This window comes from Nannobrachium achirus (assembly GCF_963921795.1).
Source record: "Nannobrachium achirus genome assembly, chromosome: 24".
NCBI lineage: Eukaryota > Metazoa > Chordata > Actinopteri > Myctophiformes > Myctophidae > Nannobrachium > Nannobrachium achirus.
Genome location: NC_137831.1, coordinates 40,390,445 through 40,401,860, shown reverse-complemented (window position 1 = coordinate 40,401,860; position 11,416 = coordinate 40,390,445). Strand labels below are relative to the sequence as shown.

Sequence of the window (11,416 nt, the reverse complement as noted above, 5' to 3'; positions counted from 1 at the left end):
AACTGATACCAGCCGGCTGTGTTCTTCTTCGTGTGCTGTATTTCGGGAGGCTCCGACCACATTCTCCCATGTATCCCTGCGGTTCCACGTGACCGTTGGCAGCCAATAGCCTCCTCTGGTTGCATTTCAATCTATGATGGCAAGTTGGCAACACCCATGCCAAGGACCCATATTGTGTCATTTGCGCTGCATAGAAACCAATGGCTTCGCTTTGTCCATATATTTTATACAGTCTATGGGACGGCCTCATTACTCACCTAGAGAAGATCTGGATCAGCCCACCATGGCTTTCGGGAAATGGTGATCGGGATCTGGGTCGGATGCATGCTGTACCAGGCCCTTAGCTTCACAATGCAGGTTTCTGTGAATTTTTTGAATATAAAATTATTCACAAACCATCATTGTTCACACCCGCACACACACGCTCGCGCACGCACATTTTTATATATTGTACTGTATATTGTTGTTGTCGGCTGGAAACCTCGTATCTCCCAAGTTTCAAATTTGTATGTTCTTTCGCAAAGTAAAGCCCTGCTTCATCATACAAGGCCGTCGCACAAAAGTAGTGAAAACAGCCGATCTACAAGCACTGTGTGCTTGTAGATCGGCTGTTTTCACTAGTTTAAATCATTTTTAAAATGATAAATGCATAACAAACGGTTTTGGACGTACAAGGTTTTCACCCGACAGCAACGGTATATTTCTCTCTGAACACTGAATCCCATTCAGTACAGTAAGATGGGCGATGATGATTTAAGCATGGCTTATTTATAGGAAACACTGCAACAGCTCCACTCAGTGAAGGTCGAGAGACCGAATAGTCATTAAAACCCATTTGCCTAGAATTATTGAATGCTTTAACCAGTGAAAAATAGATATACAAGCTCACAGCGTGGCACTGAGTGCCGCGATGCGAGCTTGTAGATCTGCTAGTTTTGAAAAAGTCGTGAAAATGTGTGCAAATCTTTGAATATATGCATTTTCAAAGCGAACGTTTTGTAACTCAAATGTTGCTTCTGGAGGGTCCCTGGAACTAAATATTTTGAGATGGGGGTCCGTGGCCAAATACATATCATTTTGGGGGTCCTTCACATGAGAACCACTGACATAGTAGTCTCTCAAGAACAGACTAACTGAGCTCCAGTTGAGTGAAAAGGACCTTTTCTTTGACGATGGCCAGCCAGATTGCTGACATAGAAACATAGTTTTTTTTTTAAATCTTAGGATTCAAAAGACACTTATAGAATCGGGTCAAAATTAAAATGTTCACGATTTTTCAAAAATAGCAGATCTATAAGCTCGCAGCGCGGCACTCGGTGCCACGCTGTGAGCTTGTATATCTGCTATTTTTCAATAGTTAAAGCATAAAATAATAATACACAGTACTGTGTACCTGTTCTAAATGGGTTAATGAATAAAGAATCCACATTTTGTACTTGGACTGGAGAGGGTTGTACCCCCTTCCTTTTGTTTAACCATTCTCCTTCAGATGTTTAGAGCACAGAACATCTTTTTCTGTCAAACACGGCAACTGCTAAATCTATTTCCATGAGATGATATCGTCGTTGTCGGGGTGAAAACCTCGTATCTCCAAGTTTCAAATTTGTACGTTCTTTCGCAAAGTAAAGCCCTGCTTCATCATACAAGGCCGTCACACAAAAGTAGTGAAAACAGCAGATCTACGAGCACACAACGCCTCGCACCGCGAGGCGTTGTGTGCTTGTAGATCGGCTGTTTTCACTAGTTCAAATCATTTTTAAAATGATAAATGCAAAACCAACGGTTTTGGACATACAAGGTTTTCACCCGACAACGACGATATGATAGATGATATATTCCAGGATACAGCAGTAATCTCAGAGGTGCCAATTCAGGTGGCCAAACCTTAGCCCAGCACCTGTCCCGTATATAGAATCAAATCTGCCAACCTGCTTCGCAATACCCATAAACTAATGGCCTGTGATCCCGCCGTAAGAGTGGTTTTGACCATTTTAATAACATGGGCAAAATAGAATAACTGAATCGATTCCGAGGCCCAAATCACAACTGGACGGCTGAAAAAACAGATGAAAAATGTATGACTAAAAAAGTTCCCCACCCCACCCCCTTTCCCTCCAAAAGCAATTCGATCATAATTTCCTGGAAGCTCCTATTCCATTATTCCGAGCCCTGTCTAACGGCGAGCTCCGCTGATGCTGCAGTTTGTGGGGTTATTTCTCATAAGGCCTGCGCGGTGAGTGCCAGGGGCCTCGTAAATATCGCGGCTGCACAGCCAGCATAACAAGACTGGATGTTGATGCACATTTTCAACATCGACACCGGGTTCGAGGTTTTGATCAACGCGCCAGTTTAGATGTGCTCCCTGTGAAAGTTATGTAGGGCGTCATGTTATGATATAGGTTATACCAGCGTATAGAGCACTTTATCTTATCTGTCTGTCAGTTAGTCAATCTGTCTGTAAAGTAGGGTTACAGTTTCATGTGTCCACTGTCCACACAAAACACTCGGACGCAGCCTTAAAGGAGTAGTCCACCCCCAAAATTACTTTTTTTCTATTGATTACTCACGCCATGGAGACTTGAGTTCAATAATATTTTTTTGTTTTCTGTCGCATACAAAAAATTGATTATAGTAAACTTACCATTGCCATTAATTTGGGTCGCCATCCAGGGCCATGTATTCGGGTCCCCATCCGGAATGAATGGGGGTAAATTTACTATAATCACATTTTTGTCTGAGGAATGCGACAAATACAAAAAAATATGATTGTCTCAATGGCATACATACATAAAATAAAATACCACAATTATTTAGGAAATAATACATTCATCAATACAAAGGATAACTGCCATAGATACAACTAAAGTAAGGTTAAGTATTAACCAATGGTCTGAATCAGGAGTCTTCAACGTTTTCAGGCCAAGGACCCCTTAGCTGAGAGAGAGATGAAGCAGGGACCCCCACTACATATTGTATAAGATTGTGTTGCAGATTAAACATTTTCATAGATTTCTTAGACAGCTTATAGACTTGTTTGACCGCACTGTCATCATGTTCAAGGAGTAGGCTAATGTGTATTTTCAGACATTTAATGACCGAACCCCTAATCTAGCTTGAGTAGCAAAACATTGAGCAGCATGGAGCATTGGAGTTTGGAAGTGCTAGCTGCAAATCACTCAACGGCCCTGCATACCACCTGTTCCTACATTGCACATAATGCAGGAGGCAGCAGGATGTTGTGTTATTGAAAATGAGTGCTTCCAAACTCTGACACTTGGAAAAATAATCATCTGCACAGAATGTCTTGACAAAAAGTAGCTCATTAACATGCCTATGGTGGATTTTTATGAAACAAAGACTTTGCAGATAGAAAGAGGATAATCGAAGCTTTCAGTACAGCCGCAATGTTGGTGAGTTTAAATTTGTTTAATACAATCAGACAGGACTTTTCTGTTTGGATGTATGGGCTGTCAATGGCAGAAATTAGTTTTTTGCCACTCAGTAGGCGTTCCCACATAACTTCCCACTGAGCATTTTGAGGTTTATTAGTTGCCTAATAGTGGTGTTTTTATCTTCTACACCACGCGTTGAAAATCAGTGTTGTAAAGGTCTAGATTTGCAATTTTTTGCTAGTTGTTTAGTCGGCTATATTTACACGGGTTGCTACACTAGACCACTATTAGTCGGATAGAAAAAGTCTACATTTCGCCGTTAGCGGCCGTCGAAAGTAGTGAAAAGAAGGGCGACGGTGAGATTGGATCCAGTGATCTCTGGCACTCAAGTCGGCGACACTATCCACTCGGCCATCAATGCTGATATGATAGTATAGACTTTCTGGCCGTATTAAAAGGTGACATTGCCCACCTGTGTTCATTTTAGGGTAGTGCGCATTTTTGAGGAAACTAAATGTATTGGGCGCCTAATAAGCCTATAGCGATTACAATTATTTTGTTTAATCAGTACGTATTGAATGATGTGGCGGCCTGGCGGGGGCGGCGTCGCGGCTGTGTTTGACTGTGTGTGTTGCTGTCAGAAATGTAATTCAGAGTAGCATGCTGTCTGGACGTTTCCACTTTACAGTGAGTGACTACACACAATCACGGTAATTAATTAACACTCTACCGGCTTACCGCGCCTTAGTACCAAGGATAACTTTTACATGGTCTAAAGATAGTCGTTGAAATGCTGTATTTAAAACGACTACACCCAGACCGTCCAGACGTTTACCTTATAGTGATGAATGGCTATTAAAATAATTTTACACCAATATTTGGCTATCAGTTCTGCAACGTGCAGTTGTTTTTTAAATAAATATTTATTAAAACAGGGATTAACTTCAATTGTCTAAATTCTGTCTAAATATAAACGTAGATACGCCGACTATACTTAGTCGGCTAAATCTCGGCTAGATCTAAACTATACTTAATAATGATCAACGGATATTATAATTATGTTAGTCCAATATTAGGAGATCAGTTAAGCACCTTAGGCCTACTGTTGTTTTTTTAATAAATAGTTATCGAATTATGGAATAAATTGCAAAGTATATTTTCGGTGTGAATATAACCGGATTCTAGATGGTTGAAATGATGGCTAAAAAATAACTAGTCGTGTAATATCCGACTATTGCTCAGTGGGTTCTATACCCTCTATACAAGCTTGAGGCGCTGCGAGGCATTGTAAGCTTGTAGATCGGCCATTTTCTCAGAATAGGGATGCTATAGGGTGCACATGCGTGGTTAATGTAAAAAACATGATCCTATCACACAAAGATTTGGCTTAACTCTGAGGACACCCTAGGGGTCCCAGACCCCCTATTGAAGACCCCTGGTCTAAATGACACCCCCTGCACAGTGGCTCTCATGTACTGTAGTAACTACAGAAAATATATAACAGAAATATTAAATAACAGGAAGGAAAAATAAATCAACATCAACTAGTTGTAGCCAGTGTGGTTTAGAAGAAAGTGGCGTCACGCTTTGATCTCGCCGCAGACCGGAAGTGGCGTCGCATGGAGCCTGTTCTCATTCTTAGTGAGCCTCTGCTGCTCTTCAGCCCTGTCCGCCCACATTATAACCGAGGCATTTTAACTTGCTGGTAAGTAGACAAAATCACGTCTTTTACCCGCTTTTAACTCATTCTCGGGCCTCAACATTATTAAAAGGGGGGAAAAGACGTGATTTAGTCTACTTACCAGCGAGTGAAAATGCCTCGTTTATAATGAGGGCGGACGGGGCTGAAGAGCAGCAAAGGCTCGCTAAAGAATGAGAACAGGCTCCAGTAAACTAGGCTAAGCTAGCAGCTTTCCACACTTACAATGGGAGTCGACGTAAGTGTCATAACTCTCTCCATTCTACGGGTCTGGTAGTAGCTAGCAACACAGCCTGATTTTCTGTACCAAACAAAGTGGCTCAGTTTAACGCCTAAGTAGCATATCTCTGCTGACCAATATTAACACAAACAAATGTATAACACTGAACACTCACTTAGTCTCATATAGATGCACACCAAAGGACATGTTTGTTTCTGGAGAGTCAACTTATTTAGGCTTCCTCCTTAGCTTGGAAAGTCTGATGAGGCAGCACACCTGTTCTAATTTGTTGATTGTCATGACCCTCAGCTGGTGCATATGAGGGTGTTGTCAATTTGGATAGAGCAGTGGTTCTCAACCTTTTCAGACCACGACCACCACGACTATTTTCACAATTTCTGCCTCTAATATTTGACAATTTGGCCAATGTTTAATTTGCCATTTTAGAGGGATTAAAAAGTACTTAAATTGTCACTTTAGACATTTGTATATACCCTCTACTTCAGGGGTCTTCAACAGGGGGTCCGGGACCCTTAGGGGGTCCTCAGAGTTACTACAGGGGGTCCTCCAAATCTTTGTGTGATAGAAACTTTTTTCTCCTTTTTTATATTAACCACTTGAACCATAGTGTTCTTTAGCCAAAAATAGCAGTTCTACAAGCTCACAACGCCTCGCAGCTTGTAGATCGGCTATTTTTGGCAAAGAGGTTTGGTGTAAAGGGGAAAAAGAGCAGACTAAGTACAGAGTGAAAGGTCAACTTTATTAAGTATTGACGGTTCAAGTGGTTAAATATCTGAAAACACAAATTGACATGAATCCAAAATACACTGATGCTTGCGCTGTCAAACAATGAAACGATATGGAATTTCTGAAAAGGTTGTGGGGGTCCCTGCTTCATCTCTCTCTCAACTAAGGGGTCCTTGGCCTGAAAACGTTGAAGACCCCTGCTCTACTTGGTTTGTTTACTGTTGAGTGAGAAAACAACATTGCACATCAAGTGAATCATCTGGGGACCCCCCAAAATAATTTGGAATATGTGGAAAGAACAGGGTCGGCAGTGCAGATAGATAGATCCATGCATGCTCCTCCTCATGACACTGAACCAGGGGCGTCACAAGGGGTAGGAAAGTTGGACTGAGTTACTAGGGCCCAAGGTGGAGGGGCCCTATAGTAACTTTAGCTATTGAAAAATAGCAGATATACAAGCTCACAGCTTGTAGATCTGCTATTTTTGAAAAGTCGTGAAAATGTGTGCAAATCTTTGAATATATGTATTTTTTAAGCAAACATTTGTAACTCAAATCTTGCTTCTGGGGTGTCCCTGGAACTAAATATTTTGAGATGGGGGTCCGTGGCCAAATACATGTAATTTTTGGGGTCCTTCACATGAAAAGCTCTGAGCACCACTGACATGGAAACATAGTTTTCTTCTTGCACACATTTTCACAATTTTTCAAAAATAGCAGATCTACAAGCTCGCAGCGCGGCACTGTGAGCTTGTATATCTACTATTTTTCAATTGTTAACATTCATGGGGGGCCCGCAGTGAATCCTTGTACCCCAGGGCCCAGAATTTGGTGTGACGCCCATGCACTGAACCCCTAACTGCTACCACCTTTGCATGGCTGCTTCCTCTGTTGGTGTGTGGCTGTGTGTGAGAACGAGTGAATGTAATGCACATTAAAGCGTTTTGGATGAAGGCTATAGAAATGCATTGTCGGAACAGAGGGCAAAGAGCATCTAATAAACCATCCATAAAAAGAGGATTGTGTAGCACAAAGTGCATCCTATAGTAAAAATCCTTTGATGGATGGCTGTTTGAAGCAAATAACAAAAGCTTATGATTGGCAGAGGCTTAAAGAAAATGCATAGATAATGAAGCTGCCATGTGCTCTCTTAAGCCATGATGTTTGTCACATGGGCGTAATACCATTACATCACATCAGTGGTTCTCAACGTAGTATTGCAGAAGGAGAATGTACCCATATTTGGGCTATGTGTTTGTATTATCAGATTGTTGTGTGCGCTCCCTCTGGTGTCGCTAACCTTTTGGAGGTGTTTGGTCAGATATGCAGGAACTGTGGGGGTTGAGGGCCGATTTGCGTCGACTATTTTAAATGTCAATCCCATTTTTTGTTGTTTAACCCTGTCGGTCCACATTTGGCCACCCCAGGCTATAGCAAAGTGTGAGGGAGAAATGTAGGTCATGGGCCCCAGGTTAAGGAGTAGTCGAATCAGTTTGTTTTGGGAGGTTTGAGGTTTAGTCTTTAATTTTTGTGTTGGAGTCCCAGGAGGTGCAGGCGTAGTCATAGAGCATACATGGGCAACTGGCGGCCCGGGGGCCACATGCGGCCCCCACCTTGGCATAATGCGGCCCACAGGTTAATACCGGAATACTGATATATTATTGATTTCAGCTGTTATAATTCCAAACATGACCTGCTTTAATTCAGTCAGTCTATATTAGTAGCTTAATGACTAGTATAGTAGTATTAAAATGTATTTTTTGTATGTCCAATGTATTTGTATTTGGGTTCATAAAGTTAACATGAGTATATAACTAAATGCGTTTGAAATTAAATGAAAATGTTACATTTCAGGATTCCAATTAAGAATTAAAATAATTCAGGATTCCAATTCAAAAGAAGCAAACAGACAACGCATTTTTGAGCTCGTAGATCGGCTATGTTTGCTTCTTTTGTATGAGATACTAGAAAGTGACAAAGTAGGACGTAGCAATATGCAATGTGGCCCTCTGGAGTGAAGGTGGACATATTTATTGGCCCTCACCATCATCAAAGTTGCCCATCCCTGTCATAGAGGGACTGAATGAGTCCTTACTCCTTGGGCGAAATACATATTAATTTGGGGGTCCTTGATATGAAAAAGTTTGCATTACATCACAGGTTCAAGTCTGTTACTTTGGGCTTTGGCTGGACAAAATGGTTGAGTCAGGCTTCTGTAAAACCATAATTTTAACACAAAAAAAGAGATAATGATAATAAATGAATGTGTAATGTCGTTTGTCATTAACAGAAATAAGCTGGTTGTGCCGAACTCTCTCTCTCTCTCTCTCTCTCTCTCTCTCTCTCTCTCTCTCTCTCTCTCTCTCTCTCTCTCTCAACCGCGCGCACACACGCGCACAATCACAAACGGTGCCAATTATAGACCTTGTCAGCGGAATTGCGTTGCTAGGGAACAGCTCGCGTCCAAGTGGTTTATTTCCTGTCAGCTACGATATTCACAGAACGCCGCAACAGGAAATAAACTTGGAGCCATTTACAATGTTTATGTTGTCAAGCGTGAAAAGCTCTATTGACTTGAAGTCTGGGAGGATCTGTCCGTGGTCCTGAAATGGCTCGGTCTATAGCGCGCGCCACACGCACACGCACACGCGCACACTCACACGCAGTTCCCTTTGGCTGAACTCTCTAATGACAAAACCGCAGTCTGTAGGCTCCAGCAACAACAGTCCTGAGGAGCTGAGACCCAGCTTTCTCAAAAACTCACTAATAATTGCTGGGAGTCGAGAGGTCGTCCCCACAATCCCCCAGATGACAGTAAAGTGACAATATTGGACTTTTGAGACCTTTTTAATACCAACAAACGATATATAAATACTATAAACATTGGCCAAATTGTCAAATAGCCTTAACAAGAAAGCAGCGGCGTCAGTTCAGAAAAAGATAAGGTATGGCAACATGACAGTCATGTTGCCATACCTTAGCAACAGGCACGAGTACAGTACATTTTATTATTTTCCCCCTGTAGCCAAGGTATGGCAGCTGCCATACTTGCCATACCCAATTGACGCCTCTGCAAGAAGAGAGAAAAAAAAAGTTAAGAAATAGTTTAAAATAGCCGATCTGCAAGCTCACAACGCCTGGTCCTGTTTAACTCATGCGCGTTTCTTTACATGTTGATGCTTGCCATTAACTCATTTTGCTGCGGACCCCCTCGATCACGTTTAGCCTAACCCCGGACCTCACTTAATTCCAGAACCACCGATGGTGGTGTAAGTAAAGTAGACGCACATAACACCTGCACTTGTGTGCTGTGTGCGTGTGCGCGCGTGCGTGCGTGCGTGCATGTGAGAAGTCTACGTCACCGTCCTGGCTGGCAGTCGGGACGGATCTCAGATGAGTGGCGCAGATGCTGATCAGCAATCTGTCGGGTCGGGGATGTCTCCGCTGAAAGCGACACTACTGTCCCCCCTGCCTGCAGTTCACAGGACGGGATACTAAATAACAACATGCCGCTATTATTATTATTATTATGGAGTGCATTCAGTGCAAACGTTCACGTGATGATGTCTTCTTCTTTACACTTGCGGATTTATTTCCCTCATCTCTGCTCATCCGGCGGGTTTTTAAAGAAAGATTGACTAGTCTGCGGATCAGGAGCGCCTCTTCTTGCCTTTCACGCCGTCTGTCAAGTTTATAACAAGTCCGCGCCGAGGCGAGAGACAGGTAGGACTGACTGAGAATTAGGTCTGCACGGAGAAGATAGGACCAGAGAGGCTTAAAGCAATAGGCTAAGTTGTGACACTGAATGGAGCGCCGCTTCTCAGTAGGGCATCTGAATGGAAACTATCAAACTGCACAGATGATGAGACGAGGGGACGAGATCTGCGATCCGAACACCACCACCATCATCATGTTATCGTCGTTTACTGTCGTGCCGACGGAGTGATCATTTCTCGGGTTTTTTTTATTTTTTATTTATTCCACCATGGAGGAGAAGTTCAACAGACTCGTCATCGTCCCCATCGCCGCGTTCCTCTTCCTCATGGTGGGCTACCAGTACGTCTGTCCGGCGGACAGCAACGCCTGCTACTTCAGGACTGACGACAAGGGCACGTTCCAGCAGCGCTACTCGTCCAGGTAACGCAGTGGTGGGGAAAAAGTAGGCCTACTAAAAAGTAGACCTATCAATACAATAATGCAATATAGAAATACTCTGTAACAAGTAAAAGTCTAGAGTAAAATGTACTAGAGTAAAAAAAAGTAATGAATTTAAAATGTACTTAAAGGAGGACTTCACCACTTTTCAACCTGTCTTCATATAATAGGTCCTCACTAATGTTGATGAATAGTAAAAAAAAAAAAAAAAAAATCTACTCACACTCTTAGGAGAGTACTGAATTTCCCCCTTGGGATAATCACAGAGTAATCAATTGAAAATAAAAAATCGAACCTCTGTTCGAAGTGGAGCTGTGTGTGTGTGTGTGTGTGTGTGTGTGTGTGTGTGTGTGTGTGTGTGTGTGTGTGTGTGTGTGTGTGTATTGCAGTTGATGCTCAGGGCAGGCTAGACTCAACAGCACCTCTCTGGTCACCCAGGGTTACTACATACAGGCTACGTGGGTGGGTGACGTGACATAACGTTTTCGCTGTCCTCGGTGTCAAACATGTATAAATAAAAAATATATTTGTCAAAAACCTTCTGAATATTGTGCAGGACATTAAGCTTTATGTGAACTTACTCAAGATTAAAACATTTCATTCCTCATTTCTTCAGAATTTTCAACCAAACATGGCAAAACTCATATGGTGTGACTGTCCTGACCTTGTTTCTCAAAGTGGGAACTTGAATAAAACTAAGAAAAAGAATTGCTAAAAATCATTTGAAAATGAATTTAGGCTAAAAAAATGTCTATTTGTGAGTCTATATCTTTTCAAAGTCAAAGCATAATGTTTTCAGTCATTTCTGATCAAAAACATTTTGTCCCCCAAACCAAAATCATTTGGTGTGACACTAGTTTGGACAAATTAAACAGGCAATTATTTGGACACCTATTGGCTAGAGAGGTCCTTCTTCTGTAAGGCTATTCAGCACTCCCAGCACAACTGCAAGACAGGTGTCTGAGGTGAGTTATGATTTTAACATTTTCATGAAATGCCATCTTGTTGAAACTTGGACAAACTCACCACTTTGGATGTCTGTTGGTGTGACACCTTTTCATTAAAAAAAGCTTAAGTTATTTGAAGTTTTGGTCATATTTCCATGTAGATCTAGGTTGCTTTGTTATAGCTAGCATGCTGTTAGCATGCTAATGTGTACATAGTAGCCTCAAGGTAAACCTAAATGCAGAAAACGTAATATGGT

At 42.0% G+C, this 11,416-nt stretch overlaps 1 protein-coding gene across 1 annotated transcript in view; it reads left to right on the top strand.

Moving 5' to 3' along the window:
- Positions 1 to 10,042: 10,042 nt before the first annotated feature.
- The window catches only part of LOC308280358 (heparan-sulfate 6-O-sulfotransferase 3-B-like), a gene marked incomplete at both ends in the record, with an annotated part of 60,647 nt that continues 59,273 nt past the window's right edge, over positions 10,043 to 11,416 (top strand). The window contains one exon of the mRNA XM_080720620.1: positions 10,043 to 10,194. Coding sequence (XP_080576746.1) covers positions 10,043 to 10,194 — 152 coding nt within the window. The remainder of the gene's footprint in view (positions 10,195 to 11,416) is intronic.